Below are 26,784 nucleotides of genomic sequence, written 5' to 3'. Positions count from 1 at the left end.
TTCTTCTTCACTTCTACCTTCGATTCGAACACTCCCATCAAGATTAATCTCAAGTACCAACAGAGCTCAGGAAGGGCATGAAGCCCTTCTTGGTCTCTGTGGTTCTCAGTGCTCTCCTCCAACCTCTCTGGCTTCCTTGGAATTTATTTGTATATAATTTGTACTGATGTATTGGTGTATGTGCTATTTCCTCCTAAGCAGAATTCAGTCTCCTTGAGGTCATGGGGTTGTTTCAACTTTGTCTCTGCATCTGCAGTACCTGGTGCTTTAATAGACATTTGTTGAATTGAAATACTAATTAGTTAGGTTACTTCACCAGGTAGCAGAATATTTCCCTAGGAAGAACAAACATCCAACCTTGCCACCACCTGCTAGGGTTCCTCCATGATCTGCTCCTTGGTTCTCTATGTCCTTAGGTCTTACCCAAGAACATCCATGGGGAGTACCACTTTGCCTCCTGCCACATCTCACCCAATCACAATGGCCATTGCCCGGTATTTCTCAACTCCCAGCAATAAAGGCACAGAGACTTGAATAACTGGTCTAATGGAACACAGGAAACCAGGAATAAGCAAATCTATGCCTCATGACCATACTCCAGACTCTCCTAGATCCTCGATGTGTTGATCTTGTTTCCAAACTGATAATTTGCCTTTTCAAAAATTGAAGAGGAAAAGCTGTTGGTATTTATTATGGAACATAAGTACAACCAGTGGGGTATAGTATGCTTGTGCTTCTTCTACTGTTAATGGGTTATTTTTCACCAACTTGAAAGCCTTAATGAGGAAGTTTACTTTATTAAAAAAAATAATAATAAGGACAAGGAAGAAAAGCCTTGTTCTTTCCAGAAATTAATTGAGTCCTGTATGGCAGGTAAGACTTGAGTCAGATGGGAATGACTCTTGACTTCTTATACACATGGAAGAGAACTGAAGAGATCAAAGAAATTCCAGGAAAACTTAAACTCAGCTCCCCAGCTTTCCAGTGTAACATCCCAGGATCAGCAGGATTAAAAATATGTGTGTAGTGAGACTGACAGCCATACTGGCGTCTTCCATTTGCACCACAGTGAATCGTTTTCAAAGCACTTTCACATACATTCTATAAACATATACACACATGAATGTGGTTGGCAGTGCACACAAGGCATCTGTAGTGCTGAAATCTACCACGAATAGTGGCATCAGGAATGATCAATTGATGCCTTAAAAAGAAGCCATAAAAGCCTGGGGTACAAATTCAGGAGTTGTGAGAATTGAAAGAATGCAGGATGAATGCAAGAAGTTTACATACTTCTTTGAGGAAAAATCATTTGCCCTACACTTATGACCCTATGTCTTCCATTTGTCTTCTACAGACTCATGTGGCCAACGCCCTAATTCAGACATCCATCATTTCTTACATGGACCCTTGAAATAAGCTGCTAGTTGATCTCCCTTCATCCTATCTTTCCTGTCTCCAATTCACCCTCAATTAAAAAGCCATAGGAATCTTCTGACAGATTGAGTGGGACCATAGTACTTCCTTACTCAAAAATCTTCCATGTCTTTGAATTATTTCTAGGGGCAAAATGCCTACTCATCAGTCTGGCATTTAAAGTCCTTGAAAATCCTGTTCCAACTTTCTGTTTTCAAACATATTTTGTATTACTCCCCTTCATACCCTATGTGTGCCAGTCAAATGTCTATTTGCTGTGCCCAGAAGTCAGCATTCAGTCTCCTGTCTCCTTTGTTTTTGACAAGGTGATCCATGTCTGAAATCCATTGCCTGCTTTCCTTGGTCTCCAAGAATTCAAACTCAGAGGTAGTCTAGTACAACCCAAACTGGGAAAGAATCCCCACTCTAATATATTAGACAAGAGGTAAGGAATCCTTCAGCCCCTTTATAGCTCAATTCAGGGGCCATATCATTTATTAAGCACCTATTATGTGCCAGGCACTGGGCTAAGCAGTTTAGAAATATGACCTCATTTGATCCAAGGGAAACCTTTGATCTAGCCATCCTCTATTTTCCTTGTACCATACTTATGCCCAAGATGCCCCTCCCTCCCACACCCAGGGGAATGTAATTCCTTGAAGATAGAAACATTTTTTTTTGTCTTTATGTCTCTAGCCCTCAGCACATAGTAGGAATTTAATATGACTCAATCATAATCTTCCATTAATACTCCCGAAAAAATCTATCTATCTACCTGGAAATTTGCTTCTTGTTGTTTTAATATGTTAGAGGTAGCTATTCTCAGAGAAACTCTGGGGTTACAATTCATGGCTACAAATGCATTTAGCTTTGAAAAGCGGGTTTTGGAATCAGATTTATAGTTTGAACGGAGCCTGAAAGTCATCTACTATGATTCCTTCATTTTATAGAGGAATAAAGAGAGCTGCAGAGCAGGTCATTGCCTTGGCCAAGCTCCTGCATGTAGGAGAAGACAATACTAGGGCTCAAAGTGAACTTGGAGGCCAACTAGTCTAATGGCCTCATTTTGTAAATGGGGGACTCAAGGCTCACAAAAGTCACTTGGCCAGGGTGACGCAAGGAGAGCTCATACTCCAACCTTGGTCCCCTAAGTAATTTCAGAACTACTTCCATTGCACCAAGCTGGTCTGAGACATCTCTCCAGGTTTAAGTGTTTGCCTTGGACCTTATGTAGGAACATCCAATGTTGAGGAAAGAAAGGGGGTAAAATCCTTGAAGTCACAAAAGGAGAGATAATGGATAGAAGGAGTTTGTAAGGTTAAATCCAGCTAAGAAAAATCACTGGAAGGAGAATCCAAGACAAGAACCCAGAAAGAAAATACATAATGAAAACAGAAAGGTCCCCCAAGGGAAGGCCTGCTGTCAGAACCATTTAAAGATAAGATTAGAAAGTGTTCAGAAACTCTAAACACTGATCTCAGTATATTCCAAAAATTCATTATGCTTCTGTCCGAGCAGAGGTAGCTAGGTGCCACAGTCGATAAAGGGCTAGGCCTGGAGTCAGGAAGGCCTGAATTGAAATCCAGTCTCAGACACTCACTAGCTGTGAGACCCTGGGCAAATCGGTTAATCTGTTTGCCTCAGTTTCCTCATCTGTAAAATAGGGATAACTACAGTACCAATTCACAGGGTTGTTATAAAGCTCAAATGAGAAAATATTTGTAAAGCGCTTAGTGCTTGCAATGTAGTAAGCATTAAATAAATGTTTATTTCTTTCCTGTCCCTCCCTGCAAGCACTCCCCCTTTTCAAGCATCCTTATCGCTGTTGAGGACATTACATCCTCCCATTCCCCCAGGGTCATAGCCCAGGCATCACCCTGGAGTCCTCAATCACTCTCATTCCCCATACCTGGCAGGCGAAGGCCTATCAAGTTGACCTTGGTAGCATCTCTCAGATACTCTCCCTTCTTTCCTTTGAGAATTTTGCCACCCTGGTGTGAGTCCTCCTCACCTCACATCTGGACTATGGCGATAGCCGCTGGATGGTCTCCCTGACATAAGTTTCCCCCCACACCAAACCAACCTCCACACAGCCACCAAAGGGATTTTCCTAAAGCGCAGGTCTGATCTTGTCTGTCCCCTGCTCAATGAACTCCAATGGTTCCCTCTCACCTCCAAGCTCAAATAGCACATCTTCTGTTTGGTGTTCAACATCCTTCACAGCCTCCATTTCCTACTGTTCTTCTCCTCTTGCACCTTCTATTCCCCCAAGTGCTCTTTAATTCAGGGTTACTTGTCTTCTTGCTGTTCTTCCACCTCTCAGCTCAGGGCATCTTCTCCGGCTGTTCCCCAGGCCTTGAATGTTCTCCCTCGCCATATGCACCTCCTGGCTTTCTCTGAGTCTCAGCTGAAATCCTGCTTTCCACAGGAAGCTTTCCCCAACCCCTCCTAATGCTAGTGTCTCATCTCTGCTGCTTGTCTCCTATTTATTCTGTCGATATTTGCTCTGTACATAGTTGTTTGTATGATGGCTTCTCAAGGGCAGGGACTGTTTTGGGCTTTTCTTCATATTCCCAGCCCTTAGTATAGCACCTGGCACATAGTAAGGGCTTAGCCAATATTTGCTGACAGACTGACTGATATAATGTAGAAAACAGGCCAAGTTTGGTCAGAGTGCCCAAAGGGGTGACAAAGAGGGCAGAGAACTTTCTCATGAGGAGGCAGGAGAAGGGGATGAGGTGCATCTCAGTGAGATGTAAGCAGCTTCTCTGGAAGACAGCAGAGAGGTTCAGGCACATTTCCTCCCCAATATCATAGGACCCACCTGGAGGAAACAGATGCCCTAGAAGATGGCATTTGCAGTTTCTTAAAGCATGGTTGGTCCCACAATCATTTGCTGAAGTTCTCCTTTATGCCTGAAGCTGTTCAAAGGGCTGGGAATATCCACAGATAAAAACGGAGTCAGATCTGCCCTCAGAAGCTTACGTCTTGTTAAGAAGTCCCATCCCTTCTCTGGGAGCTCATCAGGAAGAAGGAGACAGTTAGACCAGATGACTCCTAAGGTCCCTCCTCTCCCTCACATTCTGAGATTCTCATTTGGCCCTTGGGGCTGGGGGGGAGGGCAGTCTTTTGCCCTTCTTATGTTAGAGCACTTGGCAGGGTTCCCACACAGAATGCTCTGGCTTCTGGAGAAGCTGGAAGGGAGGTGATCCAAACACAACCTGCCCCCAGCCCCTTGGCTGGGTACCCAAGTGGTGGTACCATGAAACACATCATTCAGTCATGCTTGAACACAACTCTGAGCTGCCGGTGGTCAGGATGGGTGTGTGGGGGGAGGGGGGTCACAGCTGGGGCCTTGGAAGCTTTCCTTGGTTGCTCAAGTCAATCTTGGCACTCTCAGACTTACACACTTATGTCACTAGTCACAAGTCTCTAATTATGTTTCCCCGCCCTTAGAAATGAAAGATAAATGTGTCAGACATCAGCCTACATTTGTCAGTATTGATTTCCTGTTTTAATTGAGGGGTGTAATATATGTCTATTCAAGCAACAGAAATATTTGTGCTCTGATTAGATCTCTCTGTCTTTCTTGGATTAGGACAGGTCTGAGAAAGGAGCAAAATAGAGACAAGAACAGACTCCAGAGGTGGATTTCAACTTCCTTGAAACAGATGCAAGTGGTTTTTTTTATGTGCAATTACAAGCCAAAAATATCAATAACTTGAAATATAATTTATGCCATGACTGCCCTTTAAAAGGGAGCCCTTCCTTTTCTGATTTAGATTGAAAATTCTTTTTGCCTTAGGGGCTCAATAACCTCGGACTCTGCCCTCTGCTGGAGTTTCTGGTCAGAAATCTCTTCGGGAAACCAGTGACCAGTGGCCCAGATTCCTTGTTTGCCAATGGAGCTACTCAGTTTTGCCCAGGAGAAGGTGTCATCAACAGTACAGGTCTGTACTTCACAGCACCAAAGAGGTCACCTCTGGTATACTCAGCTCTTTGGGAATCCCTCTTGGAAGACTGAGTCAAAACAACAGATGATTCTGGAAGAGGAAAGCTGAGTTTGACCCTCTCTGCCATTCATCTTCTGCATGAACTCAGGCATGTCTCTTAAGCTCTGTGCCCTGACTTTCTTTTTCAGCAAAAGGAAGGAGAGAAGGCTTATGGGATTCTAAGAAAGTCTAAGGAAGTAAGGGACCTCCAACCTCATAAGAGAAGAGAGTTCAACTTATACCTGAGTAAGACTCCTGGTTACAATATATCTGACAGGTGGCTGTCTACTCAAGCATTTACTTACAAACTCATGAGAGAAAACTCCCTACCTCCCAAAGCCATCTGCTCTACTATGGGCTAAATCTTTCCCTATTTGGGGGCTAAATCTCCACTTTCCTGACTGGTGATTTGACTGTTTGGAATATTTTTGGGCAGGGGCCCTAGCCATGAGTCCTTTCACTCAGGACTCTTATCACTTCCCTCCTCCCCCTTTTGAGCTCCTTTCTTGGAGCTATCTGCCTTCTACTGAGGGCAGGGTCTGCCTGCCTTGTTCCTTTTTGTATTCTTAGGATTTAGCACAGTGGCTCCTAAATGATCTTCTTTTCTCTCCTCCTTCTGCCATCCTCTTCCTCACCTACTTTCTCCATCTTTCTTCAACTGTCATTAACTGTTCCTAGCTCTATCCACAGTCCTGGTCATGAGTCATTCCAAATCCTGCCTCTGACATCTTCTTTCTATGTGACCTTGGATAGGTCCTCTACCTCCCTAGGTCTCCGTAAAATGAGCTGGACCAGAAGGAATAAGCTATCCCTTCCAGGGCTACATCTATAATGCGCTTAGCATAAATGCTTCAAGGAAACCATTTCATCTCTCTGGTCACACTTCATGATCTCAAAAGTCCTTCCAAGCTGCAAATTAACAGTATTTTCAGTCTTTCGGTAGAACCCAAAGCACACTGCTACCATCGAAACTCACGACTGAAAATGCAAATGTTCCCCATAAAAATTTGGCATTTTCAGCTTTCAGATCAAAATTTAAAGTGATGTGAATTTATGACTCCACTCTTGTCATACTTTAGAGGAGGCACCAAGGAAGTGAACCAAGGTTCCCAGGGGTTGTGCCTGCGAACCAAAAATTCTAGCAGGTCATCCCAAGTACAAAAAGCTTTATGAACCTCCCCCCCAGGGACAGGCTGTGTATTCCTCAGTTAGGTTCAGATGTCATTCGTTGAGAAGGCTGGTCTTAAATTGATCTCTCTGTGTCTCTCTCTGTCTCTGTCCCTCTCTCTCTGCCTCTGTATCTCTCTGTTTGGTGGATAGTGGTGGTAAATAGAGTGTCAGGAAGACCTGAGTTCAAGTTCCACCTTAGTGGTATGACCCTGAACATCTCTCTGAGTTTCTTGAATGCTACTGTTTACAATGCAGAAGGGCTGCCACCTGCACTACTGGAGGGAGTAAGCTCACAAGGGAAATCATGGAATTGCCTATTTCTGTGTGTATATATATATATATATATATTTACATGTGGGTTTGTTCTTATTGATATGAAGTCCAGTTCTTGTGTGCAAGTGCCCTCTCTCCCACAGTAAGTTGTTTTAACTACTTCATGTATTTGTGAGTACGTCTGTGTTTGTATACATACACATTTATTATTTAAATTAATACTTGGACTATCTACATATTTGCATATGTACTTGCCTCTCCCGTTAAAATGTAATGATCCTGCAAACAGGGATGATTTCATTCTTTGGATGTGTGTCCCCAATCCCTAGCACAGTGCCTGGCATAGTGGTTGCTTAATAAATAATTATTAATTGTTTGACACTTGAATTACTGAAACAATGTACGCTTTGACTATCTTGGAATAAAGGGTACTATGTGAGCTAAGTGAATAACAGCAGGAGAGATACCTTCGAGATTCATTTTTCGACCTTCTGTCCCATAACCCATTTCATAGTGGCCAACTCTCCTCTAATTGCCAGCAGAGGTTCATTACAGAAAAGCCTTTCTTTACTTGAGGAGTAGAAGGAAGGTAGAATCCACAGGGAAGGGAGGAAAATAGGAGGAAAAAGGGCAAGCCCACAGGGGAAAGGGTGAGAGTGGGAATCTTACTTGTGGAAATCCTCAATGCAGTGGATGTGGCCACTGGCATCCACAGTGAATGGGATCCCATCCAAGCTACGGCGACACATGACACAGGTAAAGCAGTGAGGATGATATGCCTTCCCTGTGGCACGCAGGATCCGCTCCATGATGGGCTTGGCACACACGTTGCATTGCTCCAGGGTGTTCTGCAGAGGAACAAAAAATACAGCTGGGTTAGCCACAGTCACTGCTGGCTTTGCGACTCCCTTGCTGGGCTTTGGCCACCATTTTCTCCATGCTTTTCTAGAGGGTATAGTGGAAAGTGGCACCATGAAAGGGTGTTTACTGAGTGGGGGATTAAGGGAAAAGTTACAGAGCATACTTGGGGCTGCATCCAATCCAACCTCACATCACGAAGACTCAACAGAGTAAATTAGGCACTGAATTTGGCCATCAGGAAGACTTGGGTTAAACCCAACCTCTGACTCTCACTAGTTCTGTGATCCTAGATAGGTTACTTCTCTCTGAGCCTCAATTTCTTCTTCTGTGCAATGGGAAAAATAATGCCAGGAGCACCAACCTTGAAGTGCCATTGTGAAGCTTGAAAGGGATGATGTGTATAAAACATTTGACCAACTTGAAAGTGCTATCTAGAGGTTTGGTCTTGTTACTGTTGTTGTGACTGGACCTATGGGTCTCAAGATCTCCTTCAGCCAATGCAGCTAGTTCAGTACTTTCCTGGACACTTGGAGCCTGAGGGAGCTGTCCAGGGTCACACAGCCAACAGGTCTTCAGAGGTGGAGCTCCCTGACCCTGAAGCTACTCTTTATCATTATGTTTACTGCGCTTTATGACCATGAAGAGGAGCAGGTCCCATTTCTTTGGGGCTCTAAGGGTTAGAAGAGAACAGGGTGGGGGGAGGGCAGATATAGACGTGGGAGTGGGAAGAAGCAGAGATGGGGCAGCAGCCTTTCTATGTGCAACAGCCTCACCCAAAGCATACAACTGAACACAAGTGCTGCAGGACACACACTCACGCCATGACTTTGCTGCGGTCACTGGTGTTGACGCCACAACACAAAGCAGAGTCAGAATAAACACCAAGGTATATTGGTTACTGCTTCTAAAAGTACTCATTGGAATCCAAACATGGAAACTACTAGGTTTATTTATTTATTCCGCCCCCCTTTTTTGGAAGTGATTCTAGCCAAATTGCCCTAATAGCAGCTCCCAGATGTTAGTAATTCATGCTCCATCTTCTTTCTTTTGCATAAGCTATGGCCCCTGCCAGCAATGCTCTTCCTACTTATCTTTACTGTTTAGAAGCCATAGAATCTGTCTTTCGAGGCTCAGCTAAGATGCTACTTCCTAAATAAGGCTTCCCTTATCTCTGATACTTGTTATCATTCTCTTCACCTTCAAAAGATTTTATTCTTTACATAATCACCAATAAACACAAACATTTCAATATGCAAAAACTAAAGGGGATAATAGAGGAAACCAGAAACTTGTATGGTATTGTTTTTTAAGCATGCTCACATTCTCTTCTAACGATTTCGATGCTGACTTTCAGAACTTAAGCTTTTCACTGCTCTGTCTCAATAAGCGACCGGCAGACAATGGTGGCTCAATTGAGAGAGCAATGGCTTTAGTTAGAGGATTGACATCCACCTCCTAGCTCTGACACTACCTGCTCCAACCACCTGAAGTAAGTGCCTGCTTTGGGCCTCAGTTTCCTTCTCTGTAAAATAATAAGAGCTAACATTTATAGCACTTTAAGTTTTGCAAAAACACTTTACATATATTATCTTGCTTGATCTTCAAAACAAACATGTGAAGCAAATGCTATTATTATTCCTATTTTAAAGATGAGAAAACTGAGGCTGACTGAGGTTAATTGATTTTTCTTTTAGTGATACAACTAAGTGTCTGAGGAAGGATTTGAATTCAGGTCTTCTTGACTTTAAGTTCAACACTCTATTCACTGAACCACGCAGTTGCCGATAAGGACATTGGTTGGACCATATGCCGTCTGAAACTCTTAGCTGCAATCCTATGAGTGGATGGGAAAAACTAGTCAACAAGGAGATACTTGAAGAGTAAATACATCAATTCACCAGGAAGGTAAAGACCTTGAATATTTGGAAGGTTCTCTTTATACTTACTTAAATGTGTGTATCTGTGTTTATGCATGGATGTATATATGTACATATACATATATCCACACACATATACATATACATACACACACACATCTGGAAATGCAGAGGATACTTGACCATGGGAAACCTTGTCAAGTTGGGAAGGCTTTTGTGTTCTTACTAATTTCTCCTTTCTGTGCCTTGTGGACCTCTCAAACTAGATGTCCCACAGATAGCTTCAACTCAACATGTCTAAAACTAAATACATGATCTTTCCCCCCAACTTTCCTCTCTTCCTAACTTCCCAATTACTGTAGAGCACAAAATCATCCTCTATTCACTAAACTCAAAACCTAGGGGTTATCCTCCACTCATTGGTCTCCCCCTCCTTCATACATAGGTAGTTATCTAGTCCTTCATGCCAGGAACTGTTTTTCTCCTTATCTGTATCTCTTGGCTTCCTCCAAGTCTCAACTAGAGTCTTAAAAAACAAAACAAAACAAAAAAAACACTTTCTTGGCCTCCCTTTCATCTAGCATCTTCCTTCTGAGATTATCTCTAGTTTATCATCTCTCTCTTTATATATACCTGTCTGCTTTCTGTCTCTATCTATCCACCAACCATCCATACATCCATCTATCTATCCATCTCTTGTTTGTTCATAGCTGTTGACTTATTGTCTTTCCCACTAGATCTTAAGCTCTATCAGGGCAGGAGCTACTTTTTTTTTTCTTTCCTTTTTTTGTTTTTTTTTTGGCCTTTCTTTGAATTTCCAGGACTTAGCACATTGTTTGGCACATAGTAGGAGCTTAATAAATTCTTGGTGACTTTCTCTTCTACCTCCAGAAAGGACTAAGAGTCCTTTCTGCTTCTCTTTCTCTAGCTGAGAAGTCAAGAGAGGTGATCAACTCCATCACAAGTTCTTAGGTGCAGGAGAAAGGTTATAGGAACCTACATTAGAATTGAACAATACCTTGGAGATGACTGGGTTCCATTCTTTTATTTTTTCGTCAAGGAAACTAAGGCACAGATAGCTTAGGAGACTCGCTCGGGGAAAAGAGACAGTAACTAGGAATGGATTTGAAGCCAGCTCTTCCAGACCCAAAGACCAATGCCCTACCCACTATTCCATACCATCCTTTGGACTAGCCTAAAATGATTACTTGACCAGGCCCCAGAAGGCTTGTAGTCAAAGTCAAGGACACCATTTATTCATGGTGTGGCCTTTGGTAAGTCACTGAATCTTTGGGCCTCATTTTTGTTTCTATTTTGGACAAAAGAGGGGATTGGAAGAGATTATCTCTAAATTTACTCCAAGTTCTAACATTGTTTAATCTAGGAAGCATTCTATGCCCTTTCCAAGGCTTTGAGAGAGAACACTGTAGCATCCACTGCTTTAAATCCCTCATTTCAATCAAAGTCATCTCAGGTGTTGCTTTCTACAAGAGGCCTTTCCTGACAGTCCCAGTTAGCTATGTATCTGTATAGAATCAGGTATTTACGTGTTGTTTCCTCTGATAAAACATAAGCTCCATGAGGGCAGCGTCTGGTTCATTTTTGGTTTTGTATCCCCAGGGCCTAACCTAATGCCTGGTGCACACCAGTGACTGATTTCCACAAGAAGTAGAGTAGATTTCATGGCAAAAGGTGATGTGAGAAACAAGGACACACATAACTCAAATGGAATAACAGGAGGAAAAGCAACAGCTCCAGGAGCTCACAGGATAGGCATGCTAGAAGCCCCTGCAAACACCTGATCAACCATGTTCTAGCTACTGGAGATTCCAGGGGGGGGAGGAGGTAAAGGGCATCTAGCAGACAGCCACAGGATAACTGGGGCTTAGGTGCCTTCCCCACATCACAAGCATTTTTACCATCGTCCAATAACAATGTTGGAGATGAAAATATTAAATTGTAGTAATAAATAAAAAACATATCTAACTAAAAACATCTTTGCACCAATTCCCAAATCCTCCCATTTCTTAACTAGAGATACACACAATCTGGAGGGGCCTGTGCTCCCCTTTGTGCTGGCATAATTAACAGCCCAATTTCACAGTAAGAGCTCCTGAACCATCCTCTGAATAAAAATAAACCACACAGGTAATGTACAAACATTTGCTCGGATGTCTACATGATAAAGAAATTAAGATTATTGGATGCCTCAGGCAGAATCTCTCTCCAAAACTGAAGATTTTTTTTTTTAACAAGTGTCAGGGAGCATATGCATGAAACACTCCCAAAGAGTCTAATGTGAAATGTATCGATCTTTGCCAGCTGGAAATGTTAAATTTTTCATTTCATGAAACTCAAATGGATGTTATGTTCAGTCCATATCTCCCTTTAAATACGGGAAAATACTGGAGAAATAGGTTGAACTGTCAGCTCAAAGCTAAGGCAATGAGTCAAGCTTCCTGAGAGTGAGAATAAGCTTTGTTCCATCTGGATGATGGGTAGACAACAATGTGTTAATCCTTCGGAAAGGAGTATTGAACAGTGGGTAGAGTTCTGGATTTACCATTGAGAACACATGGATTCTAATCCTGCCTCTTATGTTTACTAGCTGTATGGGAAGTCTTTTGAAGAAGCAGTAGTAATACTGACTAAAATTTTATCACTATTTCCAGACCAAATCAATTAATCACCCAAAACCTCACTGTCCTCATTTATAAGAAGGAGATAATATATTATATACCTACCTCCTGGGATTATGAAGCTCAAATGAGATAATGTGTCTAAAATCCTTGGATATTTCTCAACAAGTAACAGAATAAAGCAGGGTCCCTAATTGTGTTTATTTGTTTGCTTGTTTGTTTTTTTAAATAGAACTTTAGGATAAGGATCCATATTTGTAAGACAGGAGAAAGAAGTCAAAGGTATAACCATCAGCGAAGTGGATAAAAAACATTATTCCCATCCTCAAATGACATGATGCTTTCTTTAGAAAACTTAAAGAATCAGCAAAGACATTACCTTTATCTATTAATAGCTTCCACAATGTACAAAATAAAATATAAAGTAAAATAAAATAAACTCACAAAACTATCAGTATTTCTTTGTAGCAATAACAAAAACCAGAAGCTAGTGATAAAGAGAGAAAACCCATTAAAATCCTTTGCAAGCTTCAAAGTACTACAGAAATGTCCAATTTTCTAGTTTAATGTCAAACTGTTAAACCGAGGTAAATGGAAGGGTAGATTGGGGTGCCTTCTTGAATCAACCACAAAATGCTTTGAAATGTTCAGACCAAATTCTACACTCCAACAAATTTGGTGGCATAGATATCTACCTCTGATTCCTCAGTATAGAGTTCAGGTGACCTTGGCCTTTTGAGGCAATGCGAAAACAACAAAAGTATTGTCAGGTCCTGCCGAGCTGGAATAGGTTCAAATATGGACCCGGAAAAAGGCTGTATGAATAAATTGTAAAAGTGTTTATTAAGACTCCTACTAGGTACCAGACACTGAGCAAGATACAGAGGGGACACAGAGACTAGATACAGCGAGACATTCCCAACCTCAAGGACATTATCTTTTAGTAAAAAAAAAACAAAAAACCAAAAACAAAACAAAACAAAAAAAAATAAATAATCCAACATATAGATGGGTTAGTGGCCAGGAAAAGTAGATTTACTGGGGGAAGTGCTAAAAAAAAAAAGATTGTATCAATTGAAAGGTTTTTTTTTTTTCTTCTAGAATTAATAGATTGGATTGGATTTTTTTTCCAACCTAAAAGATATTGAGGTTGAGGTTAGGTGAAAGGAAGTAGGAATATTTAGCCTGGAAAAGAGAAGACTTTGGAGAACATGATTGCTGTTGGGTGGGAGGCTCTGTTCAAAAGGATATGAAGTGGCAGGGTGGATGCTGAGGTATCTCAAAATGTCTATAGTGGGTAGATATGAAATCTCATCTGAGCCCACCTGGATAAATTCAGTCTGATAAGTCTGTACTTATTGTTGGCCAATGCAGTTCAGCTAAAGGATGGAGTTCCAAGCTGAGAGGAGTAATCACCTTACCCATAGAAGGATCATGAGTTTCCATCATCTGTAGACAAACCCAGCTATGTGTCTATTGAAGCTCATCACCATTGGCCATAGAGTGAAGAATGTTAGACACTACACCAACTATCAAAGATGATCAGCTAAGTTACAGAGAAGTTAAGATCTTCACTGGATGATTATTATATTGCAGAGAGAATTCTGGTTTTGATTTAGGCTAAATTATTTAGCCTCAGAGGTCCTTTCCAGCTCTGAGAGTTAGTAATTCAGTACTTGGAGTCAAGATGAGTTAGGAACTACATCTATCAGAGAGGTGGGAAAAGGGCATTGGACTCAGTGTCCTCTGACATCTATCCTACAGCAAAGACACTTGATTCTTTTAGGATGTCCTTGAGAGAATTTTCTGTCCAAGTACTCTTGGTACTTCAGGGTGTGCTTATGAAGTGTGTGTGCATGTGTGCTGTGCTCTATGTGTACGTGTTTTGCGGATAAAATTACCTACTGATGCAGTCTTTCCCTAGGTTTCTGGCACAGTGTCTCCCAATTTAAGAAGGAAACTGGTAAATCCACATATCACTAAATTCACATGAGATTACAAAAGCCAGCTACTTGCCAAGTCTTTGTTTACACTGGGACTAAAGCAATTTTATTTTGAATAGGAAATATGCAGACAAACCACAAAGCAAAAGCAAAAAGGAGTGTCTGTGTGTGTCTGTGTGTGTGTATGTGTGTGTGTGTGTGTGTGTGTGTGGTGTATTGGGGGATCATCAATACTAGTCCAAATTATCCCCCTTTGCTCTGAGGTATAAATACCATTCTTTACAAAGTGAGGTTCCACCCCCAACCCACCCCCCTCCCTGGGGCTTTGTTCTTCTTAAAGAAGAGATAGGGAACAAAAACATCACTAATTCAACGACATTTCGTTCCCTCGTGTCCTAAAGCAGTAAAGTTTTACCTCCTGGAATTTGTGGTCTTTTTAATATAATTATATTTTTTCCCAAAGATTTTCCCAAAGATTTTCCCAAAGATTTCCCAAAGATTTCCCAAAGATTTCCCAAAGATTTCTGAATGTCTCCCAAGCCTTTCCAAAAGCAAGGATATGTATGTTTCTGGAGAGTGTGGCAGTTGATGGAAGAAAGCAATCACCAAAGGACAATGCCAACTTTCCCTAGGCTTCATGGATGGAGGGAAGAAAAGGAAGCCCTTTTTCTCATCAAAGAAAGTTCATGCTTGCCTGTGCCAGTGATGGCATGGGGAAGGGTAATGAAGGCTCATTAGGCATGGACTGAAATGTTACCCAGCCAGTAGATCCATGGGCAGCCCCAATAAACTTCCATTAAGCTCACCTCTCTAAACCAAATCATAGGCTATAACCTCCTTTGTTTCACATAAAAACAAATCATCTTCTCACTAGATAGTAAATCTTGGTTGGCCTTTGAGGCTTTAATGTTTTTGGTTTCGTTTTTTGGTTTGTCTTTTTTTTCTTTCCCCCACAGAGATCAGAGAACCTTTTAGGTTCAAACAACATTGAAGATCCCCAAATCTCAAACCTCAGAGGCTACCTGTCCAACTTACATCATAAAGAGGAACCCCATCCCTACCTTATGCCTCATAAATGCTTTTTTCCAGTTTCTGGAGCTCCAACGATCAGGGAACCCACCACCTCTGAAGACAACCTGGATTACTTTGGGGGTAGCTCTCATGATTTGGGAGTTTATCCTTATATGATGATGATGGTGGTGGTGGTGATGGTGATGGCGGTGATGATGATTTGCATCTTCTGCCTACCACTCCTATTTTTGCCCTCTTGGGCTGAAAAGAACAACTCCAATCCTTCTCCCACATGACAGAGATCACTGAGTACTACTAGGCTTCATGGATGGGAAAAATGAAAGAAGACGTTAACTTTTAAAAGATAATGAGACAGTGGAAACAGTTTGTGGGCTAGAAGGCCAAAGACCTGGGCTCCAGTACTAGCAATGAGCTTAAGTAACTAACTATCTGTGTGACTAAGGAAAAAACTACTGAATTCTCTGAGGTTATCTTTCTTATCATGCTGGGCTTCTAATCAACTGAGTTCACTAACAGATTCACAATTATCCATGCTATGAGAGAATGTATATTGGGCTTTGGAATCTTCTATGGATAAGTGTTTCTTTCCTAGATGGGATTGACTTTAACCGAAAACAAACAGTTTGCGTGCTGGTAGTCCATATCAGTGTGAAGGCAGAGAGCCTAGGCACATACTGGCTGACAAAGGAATGATACCTGGAGCTTAACATTTGCCCTTAAATAACTTAAAGTCACAAGAAGGTCTAGAAATACAAGAGAGCTACAAAAATTCTCTGTCATTCTGTCCAGGCACAAGAGGGCTGAGAATGTACCCTAAATGTCATGACTTATGGGACTGTTGACATACTTCTTCATGGAACCTCCCCTATGATCTTCTTTCCAGGTCTAATGAGAGCAAATTTCAAAGATGTCCCTTTCAGATTCACAATGTAGGCAGTGGTACCTGCTTATTCTCTCATTGGCCTTACCTGCATATATCTAATAAGAATCAAAGCCTTGTGAATGAGTCACCCAGAACAGTCAAGCTTTGCAAGCTAGGACTAGAAATGTCCTGATACCGTGTTGTTCTCAAGCCAGCATCCCTCTGGGATTCTTTCAATATTCCTGTGAACCCCAATTATTTTTCAAATGTAAACAGCTATAAGTGATTATCCCATACAACAAGAGGACATGAAAGGCATCCATCCCTAGGATGCCTGAGGCTGGAGAAATGGAAACTTGAACCAAATTTGGTTTTTTTTCAATATGAAGCCTTCACTCTCAGCAAAGTCACAGTATTCACTAGAAATTTTTGCAAAACAAGTCAAGTAGCGAAAACTTTACCCAGGAAAACTGGCAGAAATAGCTCCTGGAGTTTGGGAAGTAGGTAAAAATGCAACAATGCCCAGTCGTCAGAAGAAAGGGATGTTGGAGAACTCTTGAGGTTCTTAACTTTAATGAACAGCCAACAGAACTAAAGCCAGATGGTTTAGCAGCTAGCTGAGTTCTTGGGCAGATCAGTGAATGAGAGGCTCTGTACCTTACTTCAAGAGAAAGTAATCTACATTTGTTGTCATTCTAATTCACTTCCTGCTGAGGGGAGGCAAATCTATCGCTTAGAAAGTATGCTACAGAAACAGCAATGCCAGGGCCCTTACTGGAGGTCTACTTTGTGACCTGAGCCTTGCTGCTGTTTCCAGTAAGAAGTGCAAGGGTGGAGACCATGTCAGCAACTACAAAAATGCTGAAATAGAACGTGTTGGTCAGACAAGAACTTCTTCTGTTTCCCTAAAATTATATTTTAGCTGCAACCTTTTCTGACACTAAAAACAAAATAATTTTATCCTTTGATTAGGCATTCTTTAAAGTATGTAGATTTAATAAAGTAGGTATCAAAGGAAGAGGCAGTCAGAGAGTTCATGGTGTTCCATGTTATAATTGATGATGACACCTAAAATCCAGATGTTTTTTTACTTGCTGCTGCAGGCAAAGAGCGGTGATCTCACTATTTCAGCATTTCTGGAATGTAAATTTTGTTTCACAGTCAAGCTGCTTTTTTGGATTTCCACCCAGTGAACCAACACTCTTCTGGATTCCAAGACCTTCAGAGAACCAGATGGGTTGGAGGGATGGGGGGTGGGGGGAGCCCACACGACTTGAAAAAGGTATGAATTTCTCACTCCATCTGGAGCCAAGAGCTCTGAAAATGAGAGGAGCTCCATTCTTTTGGGCTTTAGCAAGCTTGCTCAACTGCATGTGGCCATCCTAGGTCTTTTTGCAGTGGTTCAGAAAAGAAATGTTAATGATTTTCCTGGTTTAGAGTTGGTGATCAGTTTAAATGAGGGAGCAAATTGTGGTAGAGTGTGTGAATATCATCAGAGGAAAGAGAGAAGGAAGACTTCGAGGAGCTCTAAGACAAGGGGCCAACAAGTGAAACATTTCATAGCAGTGCTCTCTTTAAAAGCAAAGAATTGAAACAAGTCGATGCTCTTAGACTGAGGAACTGAAAAAAAAAAAAGGTTGTATATGAATGTAATAATAATTAATAATGGCCAGCATTTACAAAGCACTTTATAGATTTACAAAATACTTTCCATATATGATCTTATTTGAGGAAACTGAGGCCGAGTGACATAAAGTCACTTGTCCAAGGTCACACAACTATTAAACATCTAAGGCCAGATCTGAACTCATTCTCCAGGACTCCAAGTTCAGCATTTAACAACTACACCACTAAAGTGCCTATATTATCTTGTTTAATGGAATATTATCACAGAGCAAGAAATTACAAATATGAGGAATTCAGAGAAACATGGGAAGATTAATTATGAACTGATACAGGATGAAAGAAACAGGAAGAAAAAGGATTATATACGTAAGATGAGAGCAATCGTAATGAAAAGATTCCTAAAAGGAAGCTGAGCTAGGAGAAAATGAAGAATCAATAAAAGATGATACTGAGACCCTCCTCTAGCAAGGATGCAAGGGTACCAGAGCAAAGTAGCAAGGACAATGCTATTCACAGTCATATTTATTATTGGGAGTTTGGGGCTTCTCTGCTCTTTGTTAAATGGAGAGATTCGGTTTTCAGAAGGTACTTTCCAGAAATGTTGGTGTAAAAATAAAAGTTATCAATTAAACTTATTTTTTTAATGAGAATATCCCAAGAGCCTACCATAGTTCCTATATCTTTTGGGGTTGGATATTAATTTTACTTTTGGTCAAGGAAAGGAAACCCCAACAGTAAACACCTTGTATTTTCTTTAACCAAAATGCTGTTGTCTTGCAAGTCCAATGTCTGGCAAATATGGGCAATAGACTTGGAATGTAGTTTCAGTTTTTCTTCAGCTACAACTCTAATGGTATTCTGCTCTAAGGTTGCATAGGATTCTTGCTGTCCAAGAGGGTCCAGGAGTGGGAGATGGGTAGGACATTCATTAGTGATGTGTGGCATAGGATGGTAGGCTTGGCATATATTTTGATCCAGTGACACTGGCCTCCTTCCTGTTTCTTACCCAAGACATTTCATCTTCTGACTCTGAGCATTTGCCTTGGCTGTCCCTTATGCATGGATATTCTCCATCCTCAACTCCACTCCAGGGTTCCTTCAAGGCTCAGGAGAGATTTCACCTTCTACATACAGCAAGCCTTTCCCATTCTTTCTTAAGTCTAGTGCCTTCCTCTCTTGGTTATTTCCAATTTCTGCAGTATATAACTTCTAAGTACCTAGCTGCTTACATGTTGGTGCTCCCAATAGACTGTGATCTCTCTGAGAGCAGGGACTGTCTTTCTTTGTATATCCAGTGTTTAGAATAGTACCTGGTACCTGGTAAATTACCTGGCACTTAATGAATTTTTATTGATGAGACTTCTGCTTCCAGGAGCCAAGATGGTGTAGTAAGAAGTAACTCACTCTCACCCTCCCTCACTGTCCTCTGAAAACCCAGAAAATATTGACCCAGGAAAAACCCCGAGCCAGCAAAAAGACAGGACACAGCAGTCTTGTAGCCCAGGAAGTATGAGGGATTGACAAGAAGGGACCCTCTTGCTCTGGGGGAGGGAGAGCAGTATAGGCCTGGAGACATCCCAGCAAGCCAGTACCAAGGGGAGATCCTGAGACCCGGGTTGTTGGATCAGGCAAGTGCCAACACCAGGACCCCCCCGAGAGTCTCAATACAGGCAGGGGAACTGGTAGACACTAGCTTGGGAAAACCACAGTGGGTGAGACCTTTCTCCAGCAGTGAAATCACCTGGTGCCTCAACACAACTCTAAGAAGTACAACTCTAGAAGGCAAAGTTCTCAAGCTGACAGACATCCACCAGTAATGAAACATTCCTGTGCAAGGCCCAGACAAGCAGGTGCCAAACATTCAAGTGCAAGGCCCAGGTGAGTAGGAAAAGAAGCTTGGGTAAGTGCCCCTTTCACTCCAGCTGAAGAACTCAATATTATAATTTTTTTTTAAAGTCAGGAAACAGGTAAACACCATGAACAAAGAGCATAAATGGAAAATAACCACAGATTCTTATTTTGGGGAAAGGGAAGATCAAGGCACAAATTTATAAGAGGATAATATTGTCAATATACCCACATCCAAAACCTCAAAGGGGAATATGAACTGGTCTCAAGCCCCAAAAGCCTTGTTGGAAGAGCTCAAGAACAATTTTAAAAGTCAAATAAGAGAGGTAGAAGAAAAATTGGGAAAAGAAATGAGAGGTATGCAAGAGACAGTCAATAGCTTAGAAAAGGAAGGACAAAAATCAACTGTAGAAAACATGTACTTAAAAGGCACAATTAGCTAAATGGGAAAGGAAGCACAAAAACTCACTGAAAAGAAGAACTCCTTAAAAAGTAAAATGGGCCAAATGGAAAAGGAGGTACAATATCTAATAGAAGAAAACAACTCGTTAAAAATTAGAATGGGGCAAGTGGAAGCTAATGGCTCTATAAGAGAGCAAGAATCAGTCAAACAGAAACAAAGCAATGAAAAAATAGAAGAAAATGTAAAATACCTCATTGGTAAGACAACTGACCTGGAAAATAAATTCAGGAGAGATAATTTAAAAATTATTGGTCTAACTGAAAACCATGATGAAAAAAAAAGAGCCTGTACAACAACCTTCAGGAAATCATCAAAGAAAACTGCCCTGAGGTCCTAGAACCAGAGAGTAAATTAGTCATCAAAAGAATCCACTAATCACCTCCTGAAAGAGACCTCAAATTGAAAACACCAAGGAATATTGTAGTCAAATTCCAAAGCTGCCAGATCAAATAGAAAATACTGCAAGCATCAGAAAGAAACAACTTAAATATCATGGAACTACAGTCAGGATTATGCAGAACCTTGCAGTTTCTACATTAAAAGACCAGAAGGTATCAAATACAAGATTCCATAAGGCAAAGGAACTTGGATTACAACCAAGGATCAACTATCCAGCAAAATTGAGCATAATCTTTCGGGGAGGGGTGGGGGAGATGGATATTGAATGAAATAGGGGACTTCCAAATCTTCCTCCTGAAAGGAAGAGAGTTCAACAGAAAATTTGACCTTCAAATTCAAGACTCAAGAGAAGCATAAAAAGGTAAACAGGAAAAAAAAACAACAACATACTATTAATAAGGACAAACTGTTTATATCCCTACAAGTGAAGAAAGAACTTGTAACTCTTGAGAACTGTAATGTTATTGTGACATTTAAAAGGGGTATACATAGACAAAAGGCGTGGGTTTAAGTTGACTTTGATGTGCTGGTAAAAAATCTAATTAAGTGATGAAGAGGGATTGTACTGGGAGAAGAGGAAAGGAGGAGGCTAACAAGGATAAATTACATCACATGAAAAGGCACAAAAACCTAATATGGTAGAGGGAAAGAAGGGAGGAAGATGAGCATTGCTTGAACATTATTCTCATCAGATTTGGTACAAAGAGGGAATTAGGTATAGAAATCTAACTTATCCTATAGGAAGTAGGAGGGAAAAGGGAAAAGAAAAGGGAGGGGATGAATAGAAGGGAAGGAAGAAGTGGAAAGGGTAATGGGGAAGAAAAGGGAGGGGGCTAATAGAAGGGAGGGCAGGCTGAGGGAGGTGGCGGTTGAAAATGTTTATTGACTGACCAACTGATGGCTGTGTCTTCTCTTGATTTATATATGACAAACATATGAATGAATATTCATAAGGATGAATATTCATATTCAACCATGGATGAGCTGCAAGGAACCTTATCAGTCACTAAGTCCAACCTTCTGGCTTTATAGAGGAGGCAAATGAGATAACAATTAAGAGTCACACAGATAACATGTAGGAAGGCTAGCATTCAAACTTTCATCCTCTGACTGCAAATTCCACATTCTTTCTGCAGCTCCGCACAACTGGTTTGCCATAAGGGGCAGAACTATAGTATATCAGAAGAAGACATCATTGGCCAGTGGTCTAGAGGGAACATGAGGGCTGGCACTAATACATAAATCAGCTGGGATTCCTTCAGAGATAAGCAATGTGTGGATAAGGGAGTTGGATGTGTCTGTCTGTCTTTGGGGGATAGGGTGGCATAATTGATTTCTTGATTTAGAGCAAGATGAGAATTTACAGATCATCTAGTCTAATCTCCTTATTTCAAAGCTGAATGAACTGAGGCCTAGACAGAATTGATTTGCCCAAAGTAAATGGGTAGCATACAGTCTTCTTAGGCATCACACAATATGTTCTTCCACAATTCTGTAACTGAATTTATGAAATGTTGGGTTTGTTGTTGATCATCTGTTTTCATCGCGTCTGCCTCTTTGTTACCCCATTTGAGGTTTTCTTGGCAAAAAATCCTGGAGGGATTTGCCATTCCCATTCCCTTCTACATTCCCTTCCCTTCTCGCTGAAGAAGAAACTGAGGCAAACAGGGTGAAGTGAATTACTCAGGGAACAGCTAGTCAGTTTCTGAGGCCAGATTTGAACTCATGAAGATGAGTCTTCCTGATTCTAAGCCTAGTGATTTGTCCACTGTGCCAACCAGCTGCCCTAATACTGTGTTTATAATCATCTATGTCTATCCCTTATCTCCTTATCAATCTGTAAGCTCTGTAAGGGAAAGATGAGTTGGTATTTCATCTAACTGTCTATTTGTCCCAGTATATAGCAGAGAGCTTTGTACACACTAGACACCTAATAAACATTTGTTGAATGAATGAAGGCAGGTACTGAACTAAGATTCAAATCTAGGTCCTATTTAAACTTCTTAAAAAATCATTTGGGAAGGGTTTATAATGAACACCATCAAAATAATGAGATTAGAGAGAGTTGTTTTATCACTGAGAGGAAAATAGCTTAAAGACAAACACAGAATTGAAATCTCTGGAGGTAGAAAGAACCTGAAATGTATGTTCAATTCAGTCATAACTCCATCCCTTTGTCAATCCACAACCATTTCCCATGTCTGTGCTAGGTTCTAGGGATGCAGACACAAATGAATCAGCAGTTCTTACTCTCAATTCAAACCAAACCAATACTCTGCTGCCCTTACTGAGCACCTACTATGTGCTAGAAGGGGAGCGTACAAGGAGGCATAAGGAAGGGTTCCCTGTCTCCAGCAATTTTCCATCACACTCATAAATCGCTATAATAAAGAGCTGAATATGAAAAGATAAGAGTTCAAAGGAGAGAGGGGAGAAGGACCCACTCAGACCCTGGTCTCAATCCCTGTGCTCCCTAGACAACTCATGAAGCCTAGCACTTCGAACAGTATTTGGCATATAGTAGGCACTTAATAAATTCTTTTCCATCAGTTCATGAAGAGAAAATCGTAGAATCTCAGAGCTTGAATGGGCTACAGAGGCCAGATTGATTTGATTATTTAAATGGGAAATACAGAAATCCTCTGGACACAGAAAGAAAATCTCACCCCATGGGTGGTAGCACCCTCCAGAGGCTATTTTGGTAATAATCACCAGTTCAATTCCATCCAATAACTTCATTCCTAAATAATGGAGAAATGATGGGAAGCAGGTCCACGTGATGGCTGAATTGTTCTAACTTCAAATAAAACTTCCTTCCTCCCTTCTAACTGTAAATGAAACTAGAGCTTAAAGTCAAAGACAAGGCACAGGGCTAAAGATGAAGAATGCTGAGGAAACAGGTTCAGAGAGGGCCAGGGGGTTGGGCAGGACTACAAAGCCAGGACTGAGCCTGAGCAAAATTGGAAGCCAAGTCTTCCCACCTCCGAGTCCAGGACTCCAAAGGTCAGAATCTGAGTGAGCACTTTCCTCCCACATCAGATTCCTTGAAGAACAGTAGACATTCCAACCTTTCCAGGTTCTGGATATGGCCCAAGAGAAAAATCAGAGACGCACAGACAGAACTAGCTCAAAGGAAGTAGGAGGAGGATCCTGTCCCATCATGGATCTTTTGAGTTTCACCCAATAGGCTGAACACTCTCAAAGTAAATATTCACTTTTATTCTCCTTTCAGAATTCAGAGGGTCATCATTTCACATTTTAAGTGCGTAACTGACATGAAACTCTGGTAAGGTGAACTTGGAAAGCAATGGCATCTTCTCATACCTCTCAAAGAAGGAGGGAGGTCCTTGGTGGAAGCCATAATTTGTTCTGTTATTACGGAGGGCAGAATGTCTTTAAGGAAGCTGAGCTTTCCCAAGCAGCTTGCCATCAGACATTTTTCCCTGCTCCTCTCTCTCCCACTCTTTTCAGACCACAAGGAAAAATCAAGGCCAGATGCAGGCACCAAGATGGGCATGGGGATTCCTGATTAATTATCTGGGAAGATCCCTAAGCCCCTAGCCAACCAGAGGTAAAAAAGAGTCAAGTGGGTTCTTCCCAGAGAACTTCCTCCAAGTTTCCATCAGAAAGAAAGCCAAAATTAGACCTTTATGGAACAAAGAAAGGGGATTTCACATGTACTCACCTTCCTTCCCTCCCCCAGAAGTCTCCCAAAAGAATTCTCAAACAAATGGGACCCAAATTCTTTTGGGATAAGGGGTGAAATTCTCAGCTTCTGAAATTGCTTCCTGCTAACAAAGGGCCTAGAGCTCTCCCTGCCTTGAGGGGGTCCCAAAGAGGAGGTTGACTGGAACCAAGCACAGGCTGCATCCAGGGAATGATGTGGTGACATTGGCTGGTACCCGCTGTTTGCTACCAACTGTAGGTGAATGGCCTGTAGTCCAAGTCTGGAGGCCAGCCTCCCCACCTTGAGCAGGATTTACTGAACCTGGGTGACGCTGATGAGGTTTAGGGGTGCTGGGACCCTGAGATCACGACACACAGGTCCTGCCTGAAAGAATTCGACCCAAGCCTTCTTTCAGCCAAAGACAAGGTTTATTAAAGATCTGCCATATTAACCACACTCTTAAGGAATCTGCAGGTCTGTGAGGTATTGGCTAGATTGTAAGAATCAGAACAGTAGCTAGATTATAAGAATCTGAGCTGAGATCATATTTTTAAAGTGCTTTGCAAACCATATAAATGCTAGTTGTTGTTGTTGTTTTTGTTGTTATTATTATTATTCCATTACTATGGTACAAATACTGTAGGAAGCTCTGGGGCCAAAAAATGGGCAAACACAGTCCCTGGCTGGCCCCAAGGAGCTCCCACTATAATGAAGAAAACAATGCTCTCATTGGGATCATTTACAAAGGTCTCCTCTGGCTCTTTCAGTGAGCATTTGCCAAGGAGGTCATGAGGCCAGGTGCTGGACACAGCATGACTACCTGGTCCATTAAGATTTGATAACAATAACCTGTACTTCATGGGCACCAAGTTCTAACCAGCTCTAATCCAGAAGACTGTAAGCTCCTTGGGGGCAGGGGTGGTCTCATTTTTGTATTTGCTTCCTCAGTGCTCAGAACTGTATCTCGCTCACAATAAATGCTTTGGGAATGAAAGAATGAACTGGGCTAACGAGCCAAAGACATCAATTTTCACGTGCAGTCACATCAAGGAGTCACTGTACCAGGAACTGTACTAAGCCCGCGGAAACCAAGTCAGAAATACAATCCCTGCTCTTGAGAAGTTTACTTTTGATTGGTGGACGCAACATTGGAGAAATACAGGGGCAGCTAGGTGGTGCAGTGGAGAGAGCACTGGCCCTGGAGTCAGGAGGACCTCAATTCAAATCCAGCCTCAGACACATAACGCTCACTAGCTGTGTGACTCTGGGCAAGTCACTTAACCCCAATTGCTTCACCAAAATCAAAACAAAAATTGGAGAAACATACAAGATGAATATAGAGCAGATGGAAGGTGATATAGAAGTAAGCTGAGGGACCTAGGATAGGTCTCCTGAGGAAGGGGAGATTTTAGCTGAGACATGAAGGAAGCCAGGGAAGCCAAGAGATGGAGGTGAGCAAGGAAAGAATACTGGGTACGGAAGCCAGCCAACGACGAGATGGGAGTAAAATGTAAGAAAGCCATAAAAATAGGCAGAGGTAAGGTCCCAAAAGACTCCACTGCTAAGCCAGGAAGGTGATGTTTGAACCTCGATGTAATCGGGAGCCACAGGTGCTGAGTGTGTGTGTTGATAGAGCTAGACCCTCTCTTTAGGAAAGTCTCTTTGGTTTCACTTTGGAAGAATCAAGGTGGGGAGAGACTTGAGGCAGGGAAGCCAACCAGAAGGCTATTGCAAGAGTCCAGATGAGAGGTGTTGAGACCTAGGGCTGTGGTTGTGTGAGTGTGGACACATGCATGGGGTGTGGTGAAGGGAGGTAGCAGTAAGACTTGCCAAAATGAGCGAGTAGTTGAAGATGGCCAAGAGATTGGGAGCCTCCATGCCTGGAGGAGAGTGGTGCCCTCAATGGTAATAAGGGCATTCAGAAGCAGGAGACTGGGGGAGAATGACAAACCTATGTCTATCTGAGCAAGTCTATGAGCTAGTTTGGTGAAGGGATGGTGCAAGTTAGCTGAGATAGGAAGATGGTCTTTCAAGATTGGGAAGGGTGTGTCCTGCAATCTGGGCCCTCAGATTGCCTGCTTGCCTTACTGAGGCAGACGCCATGATACTAAGCACCTTGGAGTCAAGCAGGCAGCCCTTCTCTGAGGAGCTTCAAGCACTCGACAGATGTTATCCGCCTGGGGTTTGTGACTCAACTTGTTCAAGGTCATCCAGCCCTCATCAGCCGGCAGACAGAAGTTCACATTGAGCTGGGAGCACTCAGCCTCCCCTGAAAAGCCTTCTCCTTGTCAAGGGTATGCAGACATCACACCAGGACAGATTTATGAAAGAGGCTGCCAAGAGAGCTCATTTATAGGATGCTCACTCAACCCTCTGCTAGCAGCAAAGGACATTTGTTGACACTCAAAGGGGATGGGGGAGGCCAGGCGCACTCTGCAAATCTGGGAAATAATGGAGCAGGGGACAAAACACCACCTGCTGCATAGACAGTTTTAGATTTGATTACACCTGAGCAGCTATGAATTGCACATCTCTATGCCCCCTTTTTTTGCTATTCTGTTTTTAAGGGACAGAGAAGGGGCACCCTAGGACTACCAGGTAATAGGGCAGGCTGGGATTTTTACTGCATATCTGGGCCAGTGGAGGGCACTCTACTGCATCAGCTTTCTAAAAGGAAGACACAGAAATCTTGGAAATGCATGTCTGCGTCCTTGGG

The 26,784-nt window shown here is 42.0% G+C and overlaps 1 protein-coding gene across 7 annotated transcripts in view; it reads right to left on the bottom strand.

The window, feature by feature from the left end:
• The window catches only part of LPP (LIM domain containing preferred translocation partner in lipoma), a 692,945-nt gene that overhangs the window by 10,188 nt on the left and 655,973 nt on the right, over nucleotides 1–26,784 (bottom strand). For all 7 annotated transcript variants that reach the window (XM_027848882.1, XM_027848884.1, XM_027848888.1 and 4 more), the window contains one exon: nucleotides 7,521–7,699. In XM_027848882.1, coding sequence (XP_027704683.1) covers nucleotides 7,521–7,699 — 179 coding nt within the window. The remainder of the gene's footprint in view (nucleotides 1–7,520; nucleotides 7,700–26,784) is intronic.

This window comes from Vombatus ursinus, unplaced genomic scaffold, assembly GCF_900497805.2.
Source record: "Vombatus ursinus unplaced genomic scaffold, bare-nosed wombat genome assembly UNPS02006874.1, whole genome shotgun sequence".
In the NCBI taxonomy this organism is placed as follows: Eukaryota; Metazoa; Chordata; class Mammalia; order Diprotodontia; family Vombatidae; genus Vombatus; species Vombatus ursinus.
Note: the sequence above shows the minus strand (reverse complement) of the source record. Positions and strands in the feature narration are given on the sequence as shown.